Source organism: Gadus morhua, chromosome 3 (genome assembly GCF_902167405.1).
Source record: "Gadus morhua chromosome 3, gadMor3.0, whole genome shotgun sequence".
NCBI classification, from domain to species: domain Eukaryota; kingdom Metazoa; phylum Chordata; class Actinopteri; order Gadiformes; family Gadidae; genus Gadus; species Gadus morhua.
Window position 1 is genome coordinate 12,380,243 of NC_044050.1, and position 25,344 is coordinate 12,405,586.

General features: G+C 43.2%; 4 protein-coding genes across 7 annotated transcripts; 3 read left to right on the forward strand and 1 right to left on the reverse strand.

Moving 5' to 3' along the window:
• Positions 1 to 231: 231 nt before the first annotated feature.
• On the forward strand, positions 232 to 7,646 carry zgc:158803 (LUC7 domain-containing protein). The gene is made up of 10 exons (XM_030352854.1): positions 232 to 817; positions 1,268 to 1,362; positions 1,760 to 1,858; positions 4,036 to 4,146; positions 5,143 to 5,286; positions 5,482 to 5,658; positions 5,821 to 5,999; positions 6,089 to 6,118; positions 6,732 to 6,992; positions 7,261 to 7,646. The coding sequence occupies exons 1-10, from the start codon at positions 757 to 759 to the stop codon at positions 7,511 to 7,513; spliced, it is 1,410 nt and encodes a 469-aa protein (XP_030208714.1). The 5' UTR covers positions 232 to 756; the 3' UTR covers positions 7,514 to 7,646.
• Positions 7,647 to 8,730: 1,084 nt separating this feature from the next.
• On the forward strand, positions 8,731 to 11,773 carry pane1 (proliferation associated nuclear element). Of its 2 annotated transcripts, none has more exons than XM_030352886.1 (7): positions 8,731 to 8,892; positions 8,980 to 9,056; positions 9,242 to 9,340; positions 9,631 to 9,710; positions 10,053 to 10,144; positions 10,747 to 10,927; positions 11,434 to 11,773. In XM_030352886.1, the coding sequence occupies exons 1-6, from the start codon at positions 8,836 to 8,838 to the stop codon at positions 10,906 to 10,908; spliced, it is 567 nt and encodes a 188-aa protein (XP_030208746.1). In that variant the 5' UTR covers positions 8,731 to 8,835; the 3' UTR covers positions 10,909 to 10,927; positions 11,434 to 11,773. The 2 variants fall into 2 exon arrangements, with proteins under 2 accessions (XP_030208746.1, XP_030208745.1); XM_030352885.1 differs by having other exon boundaries at positions 11,457 to 11,773.
• Positions 11,774 to 12,478: 705 nt separating this feature from the next.
• mb (myoglobin) lies at positions 12,479 to 13,794 on the reverse strand. Of its 2 annotated transcripts, none has more exons than XM_030352896.1 (4): positions 13,685 to 13,793; positions 13,424 to 13,509; positions 13,036 to 13,249; positions 12,479 to 12,752 (listed from the first exon to the last, which is right to left on the reverse strand). In XM_030352896.1, the coding sequence occupies exons 2-4, from the start codon at positions 13,504 to 13,506 to the stop codon at positions 12,612 to 12,614; spliced, it is 438 nt and encodes a 145-aa protein (XP_030208756.1). In that variant the 5' UTR covers positions 13,507 to 13,509; positions 13,685 to 13,793; the 3' UTR covers positions 12,479 to 12,611. The 2 variants fall into 2 exon arrangements, with proteins under 2 accessions (XP_030208756.1, XP_030208755.1); XM_030352895.1 differs by having other exon boundaries at positions 12,538 to 12,752; positions 13,036 to 13,308; positions 13,685 to 13,794.
• Positions 13,795 to 14,877: 1,083 nt separating this feature from the next.
• serhl (serine hydrolase like) lies at positions 14,878 to 19,506 on the forward strand. 2 transcript variants are annotated; one of them, XM_030352864.1, is made up of 12 exons: positions 14,883 to 15,088; positions 15,288 to 15,431; positions 15,530 to 15,643; positions 15,933 to 15,974; positions 16,095 to 16,114; positions 16,256 to 16,330; positions 16,464 to 16,561; positions 16,878 to 16,957; positions 17,036 to 17,070; positions 17,189 to 17,265; positions 17,363 to 17,450; positions 18,350 to 19,506. In XM_030352864.1, exons 1-12 carry the CDS (start codon positions 15,034 to 15,036, stop codon positions 18,494 to 18,496), a joined length of 975 nt encoding a protein of 324 aa, XP_030208724.1. In that variant the 5' UTR covers positions 14,883 to 15,033; the 3' UTR covers positions 18,497 to 19,506. The 2 variants fall into 2 exon arrangements, with proteins under 2 accessions (XP_030208723.1, XP_030208724.1); XM_030352863.1 differs by having other exon boundaries at positions 14,878 to 15,088; positions 16,878 to 17,070.
• Positions 19,507 to 25,344: the final 5,838 nt, after the last annotated feature.

Consider the following 25,344-nt stretch of genomic DNA (forward strand, 5'->3'; position numbering starts at 1 on the left):
GGGGGGTTGCTTCAGGGCGGTGCTTGACCTTGACATTTTTTAAATAAATGGATTATGTAGGCACCAAAGATAATATCAATATCATAATTATATATTGTCATTCTCAGTCGGTTCATGTATGCATTATAAGATTATGTGCATAATTCATAACGCCAAAGTCGATAAAGTCGATGACGTCGGCTGCCAATCACCCAAGCATCCACAGCGCGCGAGAGAACTGCAGCACTTCCTCAAGGCGAAGAGCGCGTGACGCGGCGGCTGCGCGCAACGAAAGAGGAAGTCGAGAGGAGAGGGAGGACGTTGGACAAACTTTACTTCTAGCTGAATGCTAGAACTGCAATTCAATACTATGATAATCCTGTTACAGACAACTGATGATTCGTCATTTGTTGAATAAAAGGTCTAGCAGCTGGCTTACAAAACACTATTCCGTATTTTGCCACCGCTTTCTTATTTCGACCCGCTCTAGTTCAGACGAAGAGGAAGGCAGCAATCCAGTGGTTTCGAAATAGCGTTGCCTAAACCTGGCTCGACCAACGTGGTTCCCTTCACGTTGTTTAGCCGTGAACAACTTTTTGTTGTACTGGAATAAACAGTAAATTATTACTGTACATAGTAAGCGTGTTTGAAAAATAACTTGGAGTCCTGTGTTAAAAAAGTTGTCCGTGGTGGTCCACGAGCCACATTCGAGGCCTAGGTGAAGGCTGCGTGTGTGACCGTCGGCGTGCATCGGCTTACCATCAACACCGATTAAACATGTCGGCCCAGGCACAAATGCGAGCGATGCTTGACCAGCTCATGGGGACGGGGAGAGACGGTGAGTTTGATTGACGATGCGCTTGTTACGTGGAGCTATGTGGTGCTAACGGCGGGATATGCCTGTTAGCTTCCATGCTAACGTCAGCCAGATGCTGCAATTGAGTCATGCTTTGCATTTGTAGCGTTAGCTTCCCTGTTTGCACGATAGCCTGGTTGTGGGCTACCTGTTGGGTTCGAGTAGACCTGAAGTTAACTGTCAACGAGATATATAAATCGTATTATGGATTCTGTTCTGTTGTATTGAGGAGCCTTATAGTTGGATATTAACGTGTGTGTTGATTGGGTCTCTCGACACCAGTTTATCTTGGATACTCGATCCTAACAGATTCCTGTGTTAAACGAGTTTCAATTCAAATTCGGAATCTCTCAATAGTGTCTTTTGAGAGCACTCTGAGGCGTCAGTGTTCAATGTTATAAGGGGTTTTCATTTTGATCTTGTGTTTTATAGGAGACTCCATGCGGCAGAGAATCAAATTTTCAGATGAGAGGGTCTGCAAGAGTCACCTTCTGGATTCATGTCCCCACGACATTCTGTCAGGCACTGTGAGTACTTGGCCCAAAGTGTTGCACTATTTAAAGATATATAATATGTATTGCAATCTTTCAATATATGTAACATGCCTGAGATTTGTGTATAAATCAATGCCAGTTAAACTTAGTATCCAGATAAAACCAAGATGTTTCCTTCTTAATTGGAAGTCTAACTCTTATTTTAACAGTTCTAATGGCTTGCATTGTTATTCATTTTGTGTCATTATCTTTATTTCGGGGTTATACCTCGCTACTTGTTCATGTTATTGTTATCAATGTTTAATTGTTTCCACAGTCTTGCAAGATTTCAATTCATGGGCCTTATAAACACTCCACTCTGTTGGCTTTTGTGGGGAATAATAACATGATCAGCTTGTAATAGTCTGCCCTGATATGATTTTGACCTCAGAGGATGGACCTGGGCGAGTGTGTGAAGGTCCATGACCTGGCCCTTCGAGCTGACTTTGAGATTGCGTCCAAGCAGCAGGAGTACTTCTTTGAGCTGGATGTAAGTTCTGCTGCTGTCGTCAAAACATGTAGCCAATGTTTAGAGAGTACGTTTTGCTGTACCAGAGTCGGGCATCTGTAAAGGATATATCTGAAAATGTCAGTGTTGCTTTCCTGCTGGGCTAAAGTATACATTTCTGAGACCGATGATGAATAATTGTCAGATGAGATTATATGCGTTTTAAGAGTGGATACATAAGTGTCTTTTATAACACTGTTGTATTCATCTGGCATAGTGTGGTAGAGGTAATTTAACTCCTTAAAAGTGCCAGTTTTTCCACCCCTATGGTATTCTAACCACTCTGAACTCTGCTGTGTTGTCAACAACACAACTACAATAACCGCGTCGGTAGCGCAATACATGTAGCTACCTTTTATAAGGTATTGCTACATAGCTAGGGTTAGCATAAACAGCGATTTGATTAATTCGAGAGACGCAACAAGTTCAGCTTCAAACGTAATTCTGTAACTTGCCATGTACTGCAGTGTTAATTTTGTCAGCTATTTTAGATTTAGTCTTAGTCTTAGTCTTTTGACGAAAATGCTTAGTATATTTAGTAACATTTTAGTCATTGTTTTCCTTTGTAGTTTTAGTCTAGTTTAGTCGACGAAAATTCCTTACATTTTAGTCAACTTTTAGTCATTACTTTTAGTCAAAATGTTTTCTCTTTTTAAACTAGTTCAATTAGGCTAACCCTATGTAGGCTATATGGACACCTGCTAAGTTGTTCCACTCAAATAGAGTACTAAAGTGAAAACGTTACGCTGTCCTGGCAACCGGATTTTCAGTTCTAAACAACCGAACGAGAGATGGTGTTCTCCATTGCTTCCATGTGTTGTTTCTTTCAAAATTAAAATAAATCAATTTCAAGAGGTGAAAATCACTACCAATCGAAAAATGTCGAGGCGTTCATGTATTCCCCTGGGGTATTAAAAGGAAAAGTTTGTAAACGTTAGTTTAGTTTAGTTTTTTTTTTAATATGAAGACAATCTATTCTCAATATTACTTACATCATTGGTAAAGCAAACTCACAAATCAATTCGCAAAAAGATTGTTCCTTTTCTATAAAAGGTTTGTGTGCCATAGGATTTCCCCGTGTTAATTTGGTTGTGTAGAACCGAAAATCTGTTGCTCTCGAAACGTGACGTCACACTTTACTACTTTTGTCTGTTCAGCCTTCAAAACGATAGCTGGTAAATTGTGAAAAATGCATTAAACTGTAATCAGAAAACGCGGTTATATGCTATAAACCCGATAGTATCTTGGGTATAAAGGCTGGGATGAATTTCAAAGTCCACCTTATGTTGAAGTATAGACCGTGGCGATTCCCATTGAAACGAATGGCGCGGTGATTTTCTTCAAAACGAGAGCCGGTAAATTGTGAAAAATGAATTAAACTGTAATCAGACAACGCGGTTATATGCTATAGACCCTAGTATCTGTGGAATAAAAGCTGGGAAGAATTTCGAATCATGTACAATGCATAACGTTAGCTCATAGCTGAGTGGACCATACCTCCCGTTGCCAAGTCGTAGCTAAGGTCCGTCCTATTTACTGGAGGAGTGAACAGTTGCATAAGAACCTTACGGGAGTGTACTGATTGGAAAATATCGTGCATTTTGAATGTCCAAACAGCACACCAATAACATTTTCGTCCTGTCTCGTCTCGTCAACGAAAACAATATGACATTTCGTCATCGTTTTTATTATCACAGATCTATTTTTAGCTCGTCAACGTCTCGTCTTAGTCACGGAAAAAAGGTCGTTGACGAACATTTTTCGTCATATTTTTCGTTAACGAAATTAACACTGATGTACTGTCTCCAGCCGTGGAAAGCAACAACAATGTTTACTCTTGTCTTGCTTGTATTGCTGTCATTTCTTTCTTTACCCTGATCGACAGGAGGCGTGAAGGAATAGAAAGAAAATGATAGACTGATATTCCGTGAGACTACAATGGATTACATTACACACTTTGATAAGACTAACTTTGATAAACAGATATAAGTATGGATTTTTGAACACTATTTCAAGCGTTCAATTTGTCTAGGTAGTGGTGGTCAAACTCAGGGTTTAATTTAATAACTAGTGCAGTGCCCATTCTAAAATGCCTATTGGCGACGTGATTGCGCTCACAGCCAACACCCTCTCACCACCAACCCTCCCTCCCTCCCCAGGCCGCCGAGCATCTCCAGTCCTTCATCGCCGACTGCGACCGCAGAACCGAGTTGGCCAAGAAGAGGCTGGCCGAGACCCAGGACGAGATCAGCGCCGAAGTGGCTGCCAAGGTGACCCTTCAGTCCACACGTCACAGCCTCAGGGTCTATTTCGCAACCCCTTGCGGGGGGCCCAATAGCCGGGGTCCTCGCTGAAAGATGACCCCAGGTGCAATGTTCCAGAGGGCTGTTGGATGCACTTCACCCTCATGGTAGGGCGGTGACTATGAAGTTGGCGTCGGTTCACTCATTGATGCCAATTCTGGTTTTCGTTACACATGAAACGGGAGACTGAATGTTCCTGCTTCGAGCAGGCAAGATCACACTAACGCTCACTGGAGAAATTAGGTTAAAAGACAATGCGCTCGGTTGAGAGTTACCTTGGTGAAGCTAGCAATGGTTAGCAATGGGATTTGGGATTTTTCAACCAGGACCCTATTTTCCTACAAGACTAATGCAGACAAGAATTGGATTTCACAAAGTGTAGTTCAGTGTTTATAAATAAATATATCTCTAAAAATAAATAATACTGGAGGTAGTGGGTTGGGAATGTATTGAGAATAGGGACATTTCCTGCCACAAAGATAATTCAGAGCGAGACCTCTCCTTGAGCGAGATGGTTAGAAACTATTAACACACCAAAAAAAAAAATCTTTCAGTCACCAATCGAATCTGAGGGCCATAGCCTGTGAAACGTAAACCATTTTACACAGTTTAACATGGTAACAAGTGAGAAATTGCTGCCCTAGTTCTTTTTCAAATCGTTGTCAATGTGACCTTTTTTGCTTTTCAGTGGTATATTTGGTGGGAGAGTTCTTTTTGGGCATACTTTAGAAGTTTTCAGTGAAGGCCCCGTCATACTTTTTTTTAAAATCATTAAAGACCAGGTTTAAATGCAGAATCACAGAATAAATTCATCAAGGAAACGTATTCCCAGGGTATTTTATCGTACGAGTCCTTGTAATGAACTTCTCCTGTGTGTCCGGGCTGGGTCCAGTCCTGGGTCTATATTCTTTGCACATCAGACCTGGGTTTTAACGGGTGGTTCCCGTCTCTCCGGGGCTTCAGGCGGAGCGCGTCCACGAGCTGAACGAGGAGATCGGGAAGCTGCTGGCCCGGGCGGAGCAGCTGGGTGGGGAGGGCAACGTGGACGAGGCCCAGCAGGTCCTGGAGAAGGTGGAGAAGACCCGCGCCCTGAAGAAAGAGGCTGAGGTTAGTGCAACATTTGTAAACATTTGCACGTACCCCTTGAGCGTGGAGGGGGTTGCTAAAAGGCTGGCAGAAAATCGATAACTGCTATAGCATGATCCGGAACATTTGTTCTGGAAACGTATTCATGCATTAGTCTGTTTCAGATGCACTCCATGCTTGCTGTGCCCTGGTTAACAGTGGGATGTTGTCTTGCAGGATGTATACAGAAACTCCATGCCGGCCTCCAGCTTCCAGCAGCAGAAGTTGAGGGTGTGCGAGGTGTGCTCCGCCTACTTGGGTCTCCATGACAACGATCGCCGCTTGGCCGACCATTTTGGGGGCAAACTTCACCTGGGTTTCATTGAGATTCGCGAAAAGCTTGACAGGCTGAGGGTAAGAACCATTTAATACTGACTTGCAGTGCAAAGTGATGCAGGCTCAATGTAAGACCAGATAAAGTACTTAATGTCATTTGTTTACAATGTTTATTCAGTTTGTACTTGCTGTTCTGCAGCTAATGTCCCAGAAAATAACACTATAATTTGTGGGTTTCAGAAAGCGGTGGTCGAGAAACAGGAGAGGATGAGGATGAGACGGCGGGAGGAGCGAGACCGCGAGGAGGAGAAGGAGCGAGAGGGCGAGCTGGAGCGGGAACGAGAGCGAGAGAGCGAGCGAGAGCGCGAGAGGGAACACCAGCGCGAGAGAGAGCGAGAATGGGAGCAGGGCCGAAGGAGGTGAGGGCCACGTGGCGGTTCTCCGTTGACAAACACTTCCACTTCCCTCGATGCGACTTTAATAATCCCGGCGTGTTCTGTTCCCTTAGGTCAAGGTCTCGGAGTGGAGAGCGATACAGGTACTTCCCCTTTTAACACAAGACTACAGCTGTCATCCCCATCCGCGGCGAAGCTCGCCGTCACAATAAGGCCTTGTGCTGTGTTCCAATATCCATACATCCATGAGTACACTTAAACGTAGTACACTATCCGCACTCACTAAGTGTGGTAATTTTCAGATGTCAGTGTTGTTCCAAATCGAATACTCCGTGGAGCACTAACCGGAAATTACGATCGCAACTGCCGCTGCGGCTCCTCCCCTGTAAAAAACATCCCACTTTGAACGTTGAACTCTTTACGCCTAGCGGCTACAAAAAGCTACAAAAGCAGGTTATGTGGAAAATGCACCAACTTTGGCTCAGCCTGGCTCCGGCCTTTTCCGCTACGTAGCTAAAATGGCTGCCGTTCAGTACGAAAAGTGTCGATCAACACTTTGCAGTTTGACCGTTTTGAGTACACCATCTGGGTCCTTTCAGTACACTTATTTTCGCCCGATCCGAATTGGAACGCCCTACGTTCTCAAGCTAAGGCTAATAAGTATGGATAGTATGGATATTGGAGCACATCACTGGTCTTTGAGCTTTTTCCCAGGTCCGTTCTATCATTTGGTTCTGACGACGTTCTCTGCCTCAGGGACGGAGGCGGGTCGTCCTCACACCGCTCCCGACGCCACCGCTCCTCCCGCTCCAGAGAGGAGGGTGGTGAGAGGGGGGGAGCCGAGAGAGGAGGAGGAGGAGGCGGCGGCGAGCGGGGCGGCGAGCGGGGCGGCGGCGGAAGTGAGCGGGGCGGCGGCGGCGGCAGTGAGCGGGGCGGCGGCAGTGAGCGGGAGAGGAAACACCGACACAAGGAGAGGCACCGCTCTCGCTCGCACTCCCACAGGAGCAAGAGGAAGAGGTGAGAGCGCCCAGCCATGACTCGTGTGTCTTCACGATAACCCATTTCCCCCCGTGGTCCAGGGCAGGGCTTGTATTCATGAGGCTACGACTCAAGGGGTGCCATGGTAAGATTCATATGGGGACCATCAAGCATGCATGGATCGTGGACACGGGGCTCTGATGGCGTAGAGCATTGTAGATGTGCTGGGGACATGGTTCCCTCATGGGAGATCTTAGTGCTACGGTGCATGTCTTCAGTGAACTGATCGCGTGCCCCACCCCCCCAGGTCCTCAGTGGACGCAGCGCCCCAGCCCGAGGCGGAGCGCTCCCTGTCCCAGGAGCAGCGCTGGACGGAGGGAGGGGGAGCCAGCGTGAAGCAGGAGCAGCGGCCGGAGTACGGGGAGTGGGAGGAGAAGGGAGAGGACAGGTCGTACTCCCCGGACATGGTCAGAGAGAAGGAGAAGGAGCGGGAGCGATCGCTGTCCTACGAGAGGGACCACCGCTCCAGCTCCGAGGAGAGGGAGTCCGGAGAAATATGAGCGGCAGGAAAACCTTGGAAGTTGTTTGGATGTATTATTTAGTTAAATGCAGCAGGTAATCTTTGGGGCTATGTCGGTTAGTGAGTGAGTGAGTGGTTGAGTGAGTGTGTGTGTGTGTGTGTGTGTGGGGGGGGGGGGGGGGGGTGGGTTTGAGATGCATGTGTGCCTGTCAGCGCTTGGTGTCTTGTTTAAAATAAATAAAATTAAAAAAAACAAAACAAAGGGACATGGAAATGAATTGATCAGGGTCAGACGGGGGTCGTTTCATGGTAATGAAAGAACAGCTAGTCCATTTGAGGTCATATGCGGGGACCTTGTATGTTAAACCTTTACTTTTGAATTGGGGCCAGCGGGAGGATACCAAAACGGCAAGACAACTGCTGAAAAAGAAAACTACCATTTAATTTGTTTTAAGATTTTTTTGAAAAAGGGGGATGTGGGGGGGGGGCCTTGATCATGCCTGTGTGAGAACGGAGAAATTCATCTGTAGTCTCTTTTTATTTTACGTTAGCAACTAGTTTTTTTGTATCTTGTCTATGTTGTCAATACTGTTTTTCCTTCCTGTAAAATTGATGTTTTATGTAGCTATCGATTTATTTACAGAAATTATAGGTAGACTCATTGATGTTATGCATTTCCTTGAACCTTCAAGCCCATCCTGAACTGATTAGATTTGGAAATGACCAAAGGTACCGGATGTGGTCGTTTTCTGTCATTTGCCTTAAAACAATTACACATTTTAAACCGAGTCGGCCATGCATACAAGCAAACTGCAAGACATACATGAGACCATCCTTAATTCAAACTGCAGTGAAAAGTTTATATTTTGACAATAAACAAGCTTTTCATATCCAAGGTATCCTAAATGTCTTTCCGGTTGGTAGGGGGACATGTACATTTATATAGTTTGGCGTGGTACATGCATTTAAGGTATTGCAATGTGATTTCAGGCCCTGTGAACAGATGCCATTTGTAATCTGTGAAAAATTTGGCTGTATGGGGGATTTGTACTTTGCTGTGCCATCTACTATGAAGTCAATAAACTTTCTCCATACACTGAAACGTCTTTGTCAAAGGGTCATTTTTCCAAATTATTCAATTACAAGGAGTTCGCGTTACAGCACATGCTGAACCACTAATGAACTATAGGGGGCATGATACAACTTTTCAATGAAAAGTAGACGCACGTAAAGCAACGTAAATGTGTGACGTCAGACGCACGTTTGCAAAATAAGCGGGCAGTGCCGGGCACAGGGAATGTGAACTCTGAAGCTGATTTTATTGTTACAACTTATAACCTAGCGTTTCAGCGGTTAAATATCATGTCGGTACTGAGGCCCCTAAGTAAATTACCCGACATAAATGCAGCGAGTGTCCTGGTAAGTTTAACACAGCTTACCTTAAGCCAGTGGAGAGGGGAAGAGGCAATACTGGAGGAGTTTTGTTGATGTTTGTGTTGTTTATAGCTGGTGGAGAATGAAGAGGACTTCCAGCAGAAATTGGCAGGCGTAATGGTGAAGGAAAAATCCGTTATGGTCAAAGTGTAAGTAAAAGTTGAGGCTCATTGTATCATGTTTACACTCGGCATGTAACGAGTTAACTTGACTTTACAAATAACATACACGGACGGCTCACAAAGAAAAGTATGACATTTCTGTCTAAATCCGTTTACGTTCGGCGCGAAGGATGATCTCGGCCTGCTGTCTTTGTTTTTGATGTCTCCATCAGGAGGCTGGCTAAGAGCCTGCCACTGCCCGCCAAAAACGAGCCAAACCGTCCGAGGATAGACCTGGTCGTCTTCCTCATCAACCTCATGTCAGAGCTCAGGTCAGTGTGAGACCTCTGGGATCATCTTCAATGATTAGGGTTTGTCTGTCTGAACCTTATATTATGTATTAAAATAACGATGTACATATTCCGTGTTTAGGTTTAGCCTACATTACGTATTGATTGACAACTGCACATCTCAAAGTGCAGTTTAAATAAACCTATTTGGCTGCATGGATTTAACAGTTAGCTACTGTACATTTTACATATTTACATGTGTTGAAGATGTTATTTTTAAGGCTATAATTAAGCTTTCGCTCTCATTCTTTACATATCTGTTCTGTTCTTAGTTTGCAGTCGGCTGAAGCCTCTCTGAAGCACTTGGGCCAAGGCTATTTTCTGGGGAAGGTTTGCTTCATGGTCACGAACGGTATGAAAATAGGTTGAACCCCAAACCTCAAACAACCTAATCCCTTATCTACTGCTCAATTGTTATTCAGTGTTCTGTTATATGAGCAATTAAGCTTTCACAAAAAATACAGTTTTATCTAGGTTGCTCTCAATGTATGCATTTTTCCAACAGCTTATCAGCACAAATCTACATTTATAGAAATAAACAAAAAATTATATCACCATTAGATTTCCGCTATATTTTGTCATGATCCGGATCCTGAGAATGTTTAAAGATGCACACAGACCTGTCTTTGTCAAGGCTAACTTGTTTCTTGTTCTGTTTTTTCCGGTTCTGGGTGTCATGGCCCATTTGGTGCAGCGCGTCACGCAGCCTTACCGGCAGAGCGCATGGTGGCCGTCAGGAAGCTGGCGTCGGGTCTCCGCTGTCCTCTTCTGTATGCAGAAGATCAGGTGAGCGGACTGGCCCAGTGAACCAGATCATTTGCTTTTCCTTTGGCACTACCATGGCAGGTTGGCCATTGTGGGCTGGCCCTCAATCTGGCCCTCTCTCCCAATCCGAAGGAGAGCAACACTGTCTTTTATTATTTAAAAAGGCCTTATATGGAAAGCTCCCTATGTTCCTAGCTATATTTCACCAATAAATCATATCAAACTCGCTTTCAGTCACGTCATTCCACGCAACAATAGCAACTCAGGAAAGATTGCTTTTAACTTTTATGCTCCTGCCCGATTGAATAGACTTCAGGACCAAAACTGGAGCGATTGGTCTCAATTGAGAAGTTCAAGGGGATGATTGAAGTCGCATTAAATAAAGATTGCTCGTCTTTTAAGTATCTTTCTTATTTGTCCCATTGTACTATTTATATCCACGTTGCAGGGTATTTTGTTTTAATCACACTTTTTTGAATGTGTGCCTACTGAGTTTAGCTGAGGTAGGTCAACTAGACAAGAGAGCACTACTAATGCTTGACTCTTTTGTTCGAGGATGTTGGAAACAGAAAAGACACCACTGTGTGATGTTCGGACAGTGACCTCTTTTAACCTCATCCCAGACACCAGATGGCGTCACCAACGCGGCAGAGAGGCTGCTGGTGATCCTCAGGGTGGCGGCAGGGTGCGTTCCCATGACGACAGCGCTGTTCCTGTCCAATCTGACCAGCTGCATCGTCCCCACGGAGGAGGAGGAGCAGCAGAACTTGGATTTCGACGCCTGAACCCACCCTCCATCTTCAGGTTTAGCTTTGCTTTATATACATTTACATTTTAAAGTTGTGGCTGACAATGTTTCAAGTTCATACAATTAGGTTTGGAATCTTCTTGGTTTTGTCGTTTGCTAAATTTGATTAATAGTGTTTGACTCAACTACTGCTTGCTTTAACACACAACTGACTGGGAGGGTGAAAAGTTACTGGTCGCTTCATCTTCACGGGACAAAAAGTAGAGGGCTCTAAGGTAGAAAGGCTAAATGTAATTTAAAAACAGGTTTGTATTCTCATGATTCCCATGTATTTTCCTTCTGTGAACTCACTGAACCTGTTGAGGTGGGTCAACAATGAAAATCAATTATTTCAAATACAAAAACTGCTCCAAATATAAAACCAATGTATAGGGTTAGGGCACCAAAGAGAGGAAGAGGGCGAGAGCAATCAAGGCTAAATATGCTGGCGCCCAATACCACTGTTGCTCCGTGTGTGCAGTCACGTCTGCATGCAGACACGACCAGACTAACCTAATAATAGGTGTGCTATCGTTGTCTCTTCAGCATCAGGCCTCCACTCAAGGCTGCTGAGGAGGTCCGAGCACCACCTCTCATTGGGATTCAGGACGGCTCCATAGGACTCCTGCCAACATAGTGTGTGTGTGTGTGTGTGTGTGTGTGTGTGTGTGTGTGTGTGTGTGTGTGTGTGTGTGTGTGTGTGTGTGTGTGTGTGTGTGTGTGTGTGTGTGTGTGTGTGTGTGTCGGGTCAACAATACACAATTGCACCTCAAAATGTAGACATTAAAAGTCGTCTTATTGAACATGAGATTGACATCACAGGGTTTGTTGTTTCCCAAAATAAAAGCACCATGACTTGTTAATCCACTGAACTCCTAGCTCAAAGGTCACCTTGTCATGCAGGAGATAATCTTATGGTGATAATATTGAAGAGTAGCAGGTGTTTGTAATTATTATGTATTATGGTACTACAGTATTTTAATCAGTCCAACTTTTTCTTGATGGGGAGATGCTGCAGAGGGTCACGTATGTATCATCTGGTGTGAGATGAAGTATGTAGTAGACTGTTTGGAGCTACAGCAATGACCTTCATAATTCGTTTGAATGTGAATCAGTTTTGATAATCTGCCAGTTGCTGAGGCAGTAGCAGTGGCAATGCTAAAAGGTTATGGATGGTGTGAGGTGACTAATGAATCAATACCTTTGGAAGGGGAGAATGTCAGTATGCTTAAACAGTCAAGCCCAATCGTGATATGATTGGTGGCAAGGTAGAAAATGAAACTGATATGTATTAAAAAAATATAATAGGGGGAACACTATTAACCCGAGCCAAGGCCCAACGTGGCCTGGGATATTAAGCAACCGAATCAAGCGTAAATGAAACTGGAAACTATCAAACTTTTAGTAGCCAACTATGGCTAGTTTTGAATTTCAAATCAAATACTTATACAAAACAAGCCAGTATACAAATATGTACATGCTTGACTGATTATTGTTTGATTGGACCATTTTAATTTCCGTTTAAGAGGCAGAGGCTAAAATATTTAGTAAAACCACACAAATCACAGTAAACGGAATCTTTTTATTACTAGAATTGTGTTGCCTGTGAAGGAAAACTACGATAAACAGTGTTTAATTAGCATACTTTTATTTAAAATTGGGCCACCGAAGCAGGACCAGGGTGGATCACTGGTGAAGTGATTACCCGGAGAATCCCAGCTCTTTGTAGGTGGCATCCATGTCGGCAATGACCACAGACATCACTTTCCTCAGAGCTTCCTGCCCGGCAGCATCAAGCCCCGCCTTCTCCGCCATATGCTTTGCAATGACCTCTGTGATCAACTGCAACCAGAAACACGGCATAAACATCCTTTCATTGTCATTATCGTAAACAGGAAAGAAATAAGACCTTTCATGCTCAAATAAGAGGATTTGAGTATACTCAAATGTGAAAGACACATGGCTGAACAAGAAACAGGCCCAATTCTCACATTTCTCTCTCAAGATTTAGAATTTGTAGTCTAGATTGACTAGTTTTTTTTTTGTGCATTACATACTAATTAGTTCAACAGTCACTCCAATACACACACTACAAAACACACATGTATGAACACAACGCAAGCACCTTGAAGTTGTTGATGGGGATCTTGTGGACGTTGGCGTGGCTGGTGGCCAGGGGTTTGAGCAGAGCCGCGTGGTCGCCCCTGGTCTTCAGCAGCTCCCCCAGCTTCTTCAGGACCGTCGCCCCATGGGATGCGACCGCCACACTGGCTGCCAGCTCCCCTACGCCTGCGAGCTTGGGGAACAGCTTCTGGGTGTCCGGGTGCTCTGTGAATAAACTGGGAAGAGCGGGAACAGGAACAGGCCTTTGAGTGACTGAGATGAATGGGGTGACCTTCTGGAGAACACAGAGAAACAAGAGAGCACAGCACTAAAGGCAGTTGTCTTCATTTGTTTTTCTAGTCCCTTTGTCTTTATTACCTGATTATTACCATATTGGTACACATGCTTACCGGGTCAAAACCAGCCCGCCGTGTGTGTTGTAGTCGGCTTCCACTGGACCCCAGCATCTCAGAACCAAGTCATAGTCAGCCATGATCTATACAGCCATTTGATGTAAAAGCATGAATGCATGTTACTTTATATTGTGCATATGCATGGATTTCTATCAACTCTTTGAGCCTATCAGATTTGATAGAGGATTTTTTTATCACCCCACTGTAACATAGGCTTGTCCTAGATAAAAATAAAACGAAAATAAATTGAATACATACCAACAAACAGCTTCTTGTGTGACTTTGCAGAACTCCGAAATCAATTATCAACTCCCTCACTGTGAACTGATATTTATACCTGTCTATGACGGGGACACACACACGTACACACAAACACACACACACACCCACACCCACACAATCAAGTGCCCTCAGCCCTCATCAGATCAGTTGATTCGTACGCAGCTAATTTTAGGTTATCCCATTCTACAACATTGTCCCGCCCTGACGTTTGAGTGCAACACTTTAATGGAATTTAATCAATCTTTGTTTAGGCTTACCTTTATGCTTTATTCTTAGACTTGTATGACTCTTAGGCCTCACTTCATTTTCAAATAATTAATTAATTTTATAGCTACTATTTTCATTTCAAGGAAATTTGGAAATGTTTACTCTGCTGTTCGTGCCACAGTATTTCACCTATCTGGATGTTGTTAATTTTTTGAGAAATCAGTTTAAAACAAAGCCTCTAACTTTAAATTATAAAGTTTGTTGTCTTTTTTTCTCAAAGGCGCTATGCAAACTGAGTTAGCCTACTATCAGAAAGATGTTTATTTGCATTCTAGGCAACAAACTCTAGGTTTATATAGAGCTGTCGGTATTGAATTCTAAATACTGTACATTCTTTATAGAGCTCAACGTACTCCTGCCTTTGATATCCATCCATCCATCCATCCATCCATCCATCCATCCATCCATCCATCCATCCATCCATCCATCCATCCATCCATCCATCCATCCATCCATCCATCCATCCATCCATCCATCTATCCATCTATCTATCTATATAGGCTATATGGTTGCTGTCTTGATGGGGGAAAACCGGTTGTAGTGGGCAACGCCAACTGGATTTGAATCGGAGTCCAAGATTTTATTTTGTATATTAAAGTTAACTGCAAGCAAAGGTAACTGCAAGCCTAATGGTTCTGAAAATACATCTTACATTTACATCATTATTACATAGAAATCACATCCATTCTAAATTCAGAGTTGGCAAACTTTGATCAATTTTATATTATAAACCATCTTTGTTTTGTATTATTAAAATGAAATCGAAACAAAAATACGACAAAACATACGTTATAATAATAATACCCATCTGGGTTAGAGTTTAGGCCCTCCTCTTCCTGGTTAGGGTGGAATGATTGGGCAGCATTCTAACGCCACACATCGAGCCAGCCAATGAAGTACCGAGGCTAAGTCGCGGGGTTTACCTACAGAGGAAATTGAAATCAAGTTAGTCGGTTCTTCTAACCTTTACACAGACTAGTCTCTCCTGACACTTTCGTTGTGATTGTTGTTGCGGGCTGTTTCTTGCCATTTTAATAACTTTACAGCGATCTTCGAGAATGATGCAAACTGTAAAAAACGTCCGACACTTGGTGACATCAACTAAACACGCCGGTACCTAAATGCGTCTGTCTGTCTGTCTGTCTGTCTGTCTGTCTGTCTGTCTGTGTGTCTGTCTGTCTGTCTGTTGATTGCATCTCTGTGAGAGTGAGTGGTTGTTGTGATTGGGAAGTAGTCTCTGATTCCATCCCTCCCGAGTTGGAGCTGGATATGTTTCCAGCAGTTCGAGTATGAAACGCATGTCGTCGTGTAGTTTCAGAGCTCACAGTGCCAGTCCCATGGGGCCAGATCAGAGGCAAGGTCTGGGGTCCAGACCACGGCCGTCGTGTGGTCTGTCTGCACGGCTGGGCTGACAACTGTGGGACTTTCGACACACTCCTCCCCCTACTACCTCAAGGTAATGCATTACATGCAGGTGCTTTTAGTGAAGGGAAACTGGTCAACAATCAGCCAAATTGAGTTCAATGAATTTTATATCTTTCTTTGATTCCACAGATTATAAATATGTGGCGTTTGACTTGCCCGGTCATGGTCAGTCATCCCATCGCCCTCCTGGAGTCCCGTACTATTTTCAATCATATGTGGCTGATCTCTATCGACTTGTTAAAGGTGTGTGAAGTAAACTCGTGACGTCCCAAAATTTAATTAAAATCTGTTTGATGTATCCATATAGAATTCCAAAGGAGCACTTGTGTAATCTATCAATCCAGATGGCTTCTATGGGATTTGTTGAGAATTGCTGATGTCCACTGCTGAACTGCACTACACTACAATGTTATTGAGCTCTATTGGGTTGTGGTAATCTGACCCTTTTATTCAATTAACCGCAGTATGTGTGGCAAGAAACAATAACCAGCTATAATATTCCTGGTGGATGATTTGTTAAACCTTTTTACAGCTCTGCAGTGGGAGAAATTCTCCATTATTGGCCACAGTATGGGTGAGTGACAGCCTATGGTGTTATAGAAATATGTATTTAATGTAATAACTTATTCACTCATCATCCACATAGATTGATCCTTTATAATATGTTTATTATGTGTTATTTATCTTTTGACAGGGGGCAACATAGGTGGAATGGTAAGGAACTTCTTGGGTATTCAATTATTTCATCACCCTTTCAATGACAAAAATAAAAGCTATATTACACAACATAGAAAAGTTTTGTTTGGTTTCAATGATTGATTAATGTTTTGTCTTCTCTCATTGTGTTATCAACAGTTCAGTGCACTGTATCCTGAAATGGTAGATGCATTAGTTCTGCTAGATTCATACGGATTCTTACCTACAGATGTGGTAATCAAACGCTTCTTCAAACTTCTTTATAAATAATACATACATTTATTTCCTTGAGTTGCCTTCGTCGTGACATAATACAGCACTTGTTGAATTCAAGCTTGTAAGGCGACGTGTTACCTTTTACTTTTAGAAAGAGATGCCCGAAGTGATGAGGCAGGGAATGGAAGAGCTGCTGAAGTATGAAAACAGAGAGGAGAGAGTATACACAAAAGACCAGGCATTTCAGAGGTATGGAGCACCATTATCAACGGTTGATTCTGTCAAACCTTTTTTTTTAATTCCTTGATATTGAAATGACCATGATCACAGATTGTATTCCCGAGAGTATGAGAGCAATAGCATTTCATTCCAACCACCAATCATTTTAATGCATCAGACTTATGCACATTCCACCTGTGTTTAGTCTCACCCTAATATCCCTTTTGATTTCACCTGTAAATGTATCGTATTTGGGAAGCAATAATGTCCATCATAGACATTTTTCTTGAAGGTACAGCAGCACAACAGGATAGGGTGAAAGCTGTTCTCAATGTCTTCCATCCAGGTTACAAGCTGGAAACCCCACTCTCTCCGAACAGTCAGCCCGCATCCTTTTAGAACGAGGCACCAGACAAGTAGAAGGAGGTAAACCTCGATACTTATTATGTTGTCCTTTATGCTCTTTCTCATCAATCATTTCATCCTTTTCTTTTTCTTGTACAGGGCTTGTGTTCTCTCGTGACTTCCGGATTAATCTGGTATGTGCAGATCAGGGACCTTGCAAATTTAAGTAATTTCCAAATTCAAATAGAGTAGTCTGCATGTAACCATGATGATGAACTTGGGCTTTCTATATTTGGTTCCTTATGTTTTCAGAAGAACATAATGCGTTTTAGCACGGAGCAATGTCTGGAGCTACAGTCCAGGATAACGACCCGGGTCTTAGTGCTTCTGTAAGACGTTTGATAGATCAGTTGTGTTAAATTATGGCGTGCTAATATAGTATCCCGATGTCTTGCCTTGTTACAGAGTGTTTTTATACCTTCACAGGGCTGAGGAGGGCTTTGAGAAGAGGTTTGCTGAATCATACCAAGCCAAGTTAATTTCCAATATTCTCCAGGGTTACAGGGAGCCCAATGTGAGTGTGTTTTGATGGGTGCATGTTGTGATAAATTAGGATGGTGTAGGTGGTGTTATAAGTCATGATGTTAGAGCCATCTTTTGGTTTGACATAATGTTTCATTTATTTACTAATATGCAAGATGGTTTTGGCTTGGTTATTTGAGTTAATTGTTTGTTTTGTCTTTTCATTTAGTAAGAACATATTTTGCATTTGACATGCTGGGAATGCCGTATTTGAGTTAATGAAGCGCACCTGTGTGTATTTAGGGAAGGAGCCACAGGTGAATAGGTAGCGGGTATTAGTAACGTTTTTTAACCGCTCAGTGACAGCCCCTTTTGATATATATGTTAGAAAAGGTTTATGTCAATCCTTCATGTTTTCTTTTTTTGTTAATTAATAACAAATGAATAGGGACAAACGTGAAATATTCCTACTAAAGAGAAACGCATTTATTGTAACCCTAAGACATCACCAATTCTAAAAATAAGACAATAAACTACAGACAGTAGAATATTTGTGAAACAGTGGATTTCTTATTCTCTGGATATCCACTATTTCAGTCTAGTCATTTCTTAATTTTCCACACATTTTATCATGAATGTCAATAGATGGCCCTTAACAGATCCTAAACACTAGCCCTTTTGATAATTTATGTTTGCATAAAGCATGTTGAGATGCAGAAAGAGCTCATCAAGGAGACCTTGGGGTTAGTCACCTTGCTGAAGGAATCAGGAACTTTGGGTTTAAGCTGGTAGCATACCCAGCATCCAGAACCATCAACTTTCACATAGCAGGAACATCATCTAGGAGAGGGAGGATGTATTCTAGTCTTCTAGACTAATCCCGGACTCAGGATGCACTGAGGATGCACATGTGATCCACTAATATCATGTATACAACTGTCTCTCTCTCAGGGAGTTGTGGTGACTCTACCAGGGGATCATCACGTCCACCTGAATCACCCAGAGAGCGTCGCTCCTTTCATTACTGACTTCCTGCAGAGCAACGGCCCCTCCAACTTAACAAGCTCTGCAGAAGACCCTGAACCAGCCAAGCTATAAACACACAAACCAGCTAACACTAACGCCATTCACCACTTCACCGTTCATGCCTAGTGCCAGATGTACCCACCGGCCTGCCACATTCACATCTTCCCAAACATTTTCCCATCCGCACACTTTTTCCAGTTTGGCTAGTCTGGAACTGCTGTGGCCTAGCCACCCAAAGCCCATAGGACACGCCTGTCGTGCTATAGTTATTACATTTAAGAACTGCAAAAGAGAAGGATGATCATGTGCGGTGACATTTTGGAAGAGCGTTGGAGCGGCCAGTGACCAGCGGGGCCCGTTTGGGCAGATGCTTTGGAAGTAGTGTGGCCGTTGCCAGGCGGCTGTGTGCGTTACACGACTTGTTGCCATAGTAACCATCCAGCACATATCTTTACACTGTGACTAACAGCCATACTGACAATGATGTAATTGTATTGATTGATGTCAACTTATCAACCCTCTCTGGCAGTTGCTTGATTTAATTTCCTTGAACAAATTTAAACATTTAGTATTTTCCATGCCTTTGGGTGTGACGGATAAATTCATATTAATATATTTAATCAAAGATATAAGGTTAATGATATGAGTTTACATTCCACAGGTCATTATTTTAATTGCTTGTGCAGGGGGAAAAAAAATGTAATCATCAAGTGACGATGTATCGGGACAGAACAGAAAGCACATTCATTTATTTATTTTTAAAAATCCTATGATAATGAATATTATTGTGATTCTGTTCCTGCTGTGTCTCGGATAAATATGTTTAACGTAAAAAGTGAAAATATATGTCTGGCCAAACGTTTACAACTTCTATTAACATTATCTTTTATTAAAATATTCAACAAATTAGACTACATCTTTTCATCAGAAATTCTGCATTTATTTACAGTTTCAATACGGAAGATTTCCACTAGTTGGTAGCTTAAAATGACCTATGCTTATCAATAATTATTTAAATAATGTTATCAATAAAACATCTTATAACGTGTATTATAAAAATAAAAAATTCCGGCTAACCTGTACCCCTCTCTTTCTTTCCATACCTTGTTGGTCCGACATGTTTCTACAGCAGCCCAGAACCGACAAATATTTCTTGAGAGGACAGGATCTTATCTCGAGATCGCTATCTTACGTGTAGGCTATGACCTATTGTTTTACACACTAAATAACAATACAATTTATAAATATATCAAGGTACCTCGTCACTTGACACTTAGCTACAGCATGCTGCTGGAAACACTTTGGCACATGAGGACCGTCCAGCATCATCTTGCATCAGTCAATGTTCATTGCCTTGTTCAGGGTTGCCACAAACTATTTCCTGTCTCACACAGCTCTTGCCAAGGCTGCCCTCGTCTAGCTCCTTGTTTGCTTTATCCCTTGAACCTGCGGCCCTGGCTGTCAGGCAATTAACTAATCATGACCCTATTATTGTTCACAAGACATCACATATCTATGCGGATGACAATCTGCTCTTTATTCAGTGTGTGCCTCAGTCTCTTCCCCACATCCTGCATATCTTTTAACCACTCCAGCCGGATCTCTGAATACGAAATTAACTGGGGAACATCTGCCCTATTGCTCTTGAATAACCCCACCAGACTTTGGGCTATCCTCTTTAAAGAACCTTATTTGTGGGTCTATCAATCCCTTAGTTACAAGCACTGTGTCAATGAATTACTAGAGAGTGCTTGCAAGGGTAAAATCTGATGAACTAAGGTGTATCCCCTCTCCCATAGGTTTCCACTCTCCCTCTAGCACTACCCAAAGGTGTTTGAAGGAATTTAAGCCTGTCCTCAGGGCTGTAGCCAACTGCTGATTTTGGATTTTTGTACTCTGATTTTGTAAAATGACAGAGGCTGTGACCTTATAGCTGGCAACTGGCATGTTTGCAATCTCAAATTTTATTTGGAGGAAAAATAAACAGACTTAATCTTTAAACCCTCCAGAGACCCGAGCCTGGTGGTCTGGGACTTTCGAACTTCCAATGGTACTATTGATCATGAGTCCTCTTTCGAAATGGTTGGATCCCTTTGGGTCTGGATGAGGGACCTCCAGCCGTAGACCCCAGTGTTCACTGTAAGTGAACATCACCAGGAGCCATTCATTGCGAACCAATTGAGACAAAGGTCTCACTTTCAATGGTCGCCTCAGAACAGAAATCGGTAACAGATTGACAAAAGAAAACTGCAGCTACTTCAGCAACAGTTCACAGTTGCGTTAAAGATCCAATGGCATGAAAATGTCACTTTCTGAGGTTTTCTAACATTAATATGAGTTCCCCTAGCCTACCTATTCTCCCCCAGTAGCTAGAAATTTAGTTGGTTGTAAAACGAGCACTAGGCATTCTGCTCCGCCTTTGAAAAAACGAAGAGACGTGCCATTTTGGAATTTTCCCCGTATGTCGTCATAAGGGGAGATGCCACCTCCCCTTTGGCCCGCCGATTAGCTACGACCCTAGTGCAACGTGTGTGTGTGTGTGTGTGTGTGTGTGTGTGTGTGTGTGTGTGTGTGTGTGTGTGTGTGTGTGTGTGTGATTACACACACTGTATGTCACATATGCGTGTGTCACATCCGGCCCGTGGGTGATAAGGGGAGAATATATTTATTTATTTATTTTATACTATTATTATTATTTATTTTTTTTGGAATCCATCAGTTAGTCTGTTACTGCTGCTGGTCTGTTACGATTCATAACTGTTAATCTCCCATTCTCCATTCCATTTCGAAACGTGTTTAGAAAACACACTTGTTTCATTAAAATTAATTCATTAATTAAGGCCGCCACCAGGGGGCGCCCCCAACACTTTTGCCGCCCTAGGCGATCGCCTAGTTCACCTATGCAAGCCTTCAATTAATAAAATAAAAGTAATTAACAGTTTACACTTATGTTATTTATAGGAAATGTGTTTTGTTGGCACCTAGTCTATTTTGTTGCATTTCTCATTTATAAATGTAGGCTACTTGCATGGATAGGAAAATGTTAATGTTTTTAGAGGGGAGCAGTCCCCTGCTTTAGGCTATGTAATTATAGGCCTCATTGTGAGGCTATTTTGGCGCCAATGCAATTTATTTTTGATGCCTAGGCCTTCAAGCATAATTTAAAATAGCCTACCTATCCATGGGTTGAGTCAGTGTTTGGCCTTTTCAGGCCTTTTCAGTCCGAAAGTGTAATCCGGCCCCCTGAGGTCTCACTTGAAAAAAATCTGTCCCCCTCACCAATTTCACCCTGGCATCCCTGCTGTAACGCAAGTATTGAACATTTCTTTGTACATGTCAAACATACACGTCGTTCCTTTGACATCTCTGGTATTTCCACAACGAGACTGTAGTTGGCGTTATCTCAGCCATCGTTGAGCCCCGCTGCCCGCTGCCCGCTGCCGCGAGGCACCACCACCCGGCAGCGGGCAGTCAGCAGCCGGCAGCCGAGAACCCGAAGCAGTCGTTTGAGATTCATCTTATCGTCTGGAGGCACACAGCTTTTGGCCGTGATAGTATGTATTATATGACATGTATTATATGATATTATTTACATATAGAGCTCCAGGACTGTAACACAAGTGTTGTACACTTCTGTGTTATTTGGATAACCGTTCTGCTGTTGGTGTTGTGGCGCATAACACGTCGGACTCTCGTCTCTGGTATTTCCACAACGAGACTCATCAGGAACCAAGACATGGAGGAGAAAGGGAATGCTGCCCGCTGCAGGAGGCGGTGGTGCCTAAGCGCTGCCGCTGCCTCAGGAACTAGCAAAGTATGCTGTTGTGTTGGAAGTACACAGCTATGAACAAACAGCCTCTGTTTACAGCATGAACATGTCTCATACATGTTACACAACATTGAGACAAGCTATACTGGCTAGAACGAACAAAGGACAAGGACACAGAGAAATGACTCAGGAGCAGTCTGAAATATATTCTCTCATACAGCGGCAGGCACATATAAAAATGAGCATTTCCCTCAGTAATAACGCTAATAATAGCTGTGGCATTACTAACAAATAACCCAGCTTTGAAAGAGAAGAAAGTAAAATGGCAGAGAAAATATTTAACTGAAAGATTGACATGGAAAATCAAAACCCAAGACAAAATTAATGTATTCATGTTGAGTGTTACATTACTATAATGTTATCTCAAAAGTACTCAAGTAGAGCTTAATCCAGTGCACAAATAAACTACAGGATGGATCAAGACCAACAAAGACAAGCATTCAGCACAATTATACTTAACCATGCTAGCATTTTTCAGTTGTGGGATGAACATAGTTAGTCATTATTTTCCTTCTTTCTCCCACAACACGTGTGTCAGGGGTAATGTAAGGCTGGACCTCGTGACCTCATAGCTGGCTCTGAGCATTTAAATCTGTATAAAGTGTAGATCATCGGCATTAGGTACATAAAGCTTCCAAAACAATAGCCGTGGGCAACATCCTCCAGATACTAATTGATGCATGTCTTATTGCATTGTCATTGTATTAACAGATTCACACATAGAAAAAAAAGGAGCGGTTGATGGGCAGTGCAGCCAGACCATCAAAACATGGCTCCTTATGTTCCCCTGACTTCTAGGGTGCATAGTGTCAGCAAGACAAAGGGTCCATTGGGCACAAGGTCCAATGTTCCTCAGATTTAAAGGACCCATAATAGGAACAAGACAAGAATCCTACGCAGGGTCCTATGTATGTACCCATCGTTCTTCATATTTTCTCTCTGGGGTTCCTATGTTCCCAGGGTCCTATGTTCCCAGGGTCCTATGTTCCCAGGGTCCTATCCCCAGGGTCCTATGTTCCCAGGGTCTTATGTTCCCAGGGTCCTATGTTCCCAGGGTCCTATGTTCCCAGGGTCCTATGTTCCCAGGGTCCTATGTTCCCAGGGTCCTATCCCCAGGGTCCTATGTTCCCAGGGTCTTATGTTCCCAGGGTCCTATGTTCCCAGGGTCCTATGTACCCAGGGTCCTATGTTCCCAGGGTCCTATATTCCCGGTGTTCTGTGTTCCCCAGCTCTATATAGCTCAGGGCTGGACTGAGCATCGGGGGACAATTCTGGGTGGGCCGACTGATCTGTGGGCCAAGAAGGTTTAATATTTTATTTTAAGTAGAATAAGGGACAATTATTAAGCCGTATTGATCTAGCTCTCTAGCCCCCATCCCTGGGTCCATCCCCCGGCCCAAACTGATGAATGGTTGCTGCTACACACTCACCAGTTAGTCGCTGTTCGTTTGCGCGGGACAATTCTCGCTTTTCCAAAATTCAAAGTCAAAACAAAAATTGAAAGCCAAGGTCAAAAACGTAAAGGTGCTGCCTAGAAATGAAGAGACAAAAGATTGAGTCTCTCAAAGCTGATGCAGATAAATGTCACAAATGAACTCCATTGTTGTCTATTACTTCTGCACGAGCTAGTAGTAATGTTCCTGCAAGTGTTGGTAAGAAGATAGTAACAGCGCCCAGTCCTCTCAAGTTGTTGGTGAAGAAGAGAGAACCTTAACCGACCCAGACTGTGATGACACTGAAGCTGTTGAAGTTAGTGAAAATGCTGAACCAACCAAGTTGCTGTGCTGAACTCAAACCGGTAAGCTTGGGAAGGGACAGACAGACCGTTATTTGTAGCCAACACGCTAGCAAACAAGTTGAGCCTGTTCTTTAACTATTCCTTTCATTCTAGCAGATGCGTTATCATAAAATATGTATCATTCATTCTTTCCTAATCTTAAGAACTAATGTACCACACACAAAGTTGCGGGGCCCACCCCCTGATATGAAGTTGTTATGTATAAGCGTATACAGCATAGGCCTATCTCCTGTTACGTATTTTAAGAACATAAGCTGCCCCCACATAGCCTCTAGGAAGCAGATTCAAACACACAAGCTGTATTACCCTCACATAGCCACTAGGAAGCAGGACCGAACATATAAGCCGTAAATACTGTGCATAGCCACAAGGGGAGCAGGACCTTACTGAAGGCTGCAATAGCTACTCCATCCACAGAAGGCTGCACCTTTAGACAGGTGAGGAAGCCGAGGCTAATACGTCACATAGGCCACGCCTAGGTATTTAACCAGGTCCGGAAGCAAACAAGGGCAGAAACATCCGGTAGTCCAGACTTGCAGGTTAGAGGTATTGGCCAGCTGGTTGTCGCTCGCACGTGTTCAATACAATTCCACTCCCTTTGCTTCGTAGTTACCATACCGAAATACTTCGACAAATAAAGTGAGTTAAAAGCGATCGGATTGGACTACTTTCTTCGAAGAACGCAACACTCCGTAACAAAACAGAAACAAGGGTTAACACACTAACGCCATGGTATCAGAGAATGTCAAATTTGTATCCTAACGCGGGGATTCCGCCGGACGCGTTACGGCAGCGTTACGGCTGCGACTCTGCCCTGCTTGCATTTCCACCGGGTGCGTTACGGCAGCGCAGCGCTGCCCTGCGAGCCAGCCGTATTCACGCGAGATCACGCGATAATCCTAAAACTAATGTACTCACTTTCCACTCCCAAAACTATTGCAATTAAATGCCAGGCCTTGTCCTTTCTGTCATGTCCTTATAAAAAGGATGATTTGGTACATAAATGACTTCATGTTGCGGAACTTCGACAATGTGTCTCTCATCGTCCATGTTGCCGACCCTCTGAGACCCTTTGATTGATTGACTGCTGACCTGGTGCCACCGGTCATGACGTAATAATGTTGATGTGTGGCTACAAGAGCTGAGCATTGTGTTTTATTTTGAAAATTGACCGGATGCTCTATGGCTTTTACTTTTTTCACTTCCTGCCCTGCTCGATCTGCTCTGTTGAAATTGACGCGGTTCAGCAACGGCTTGCGGCAAAAATAAAAATGCTACGGAATGATAGCGCTG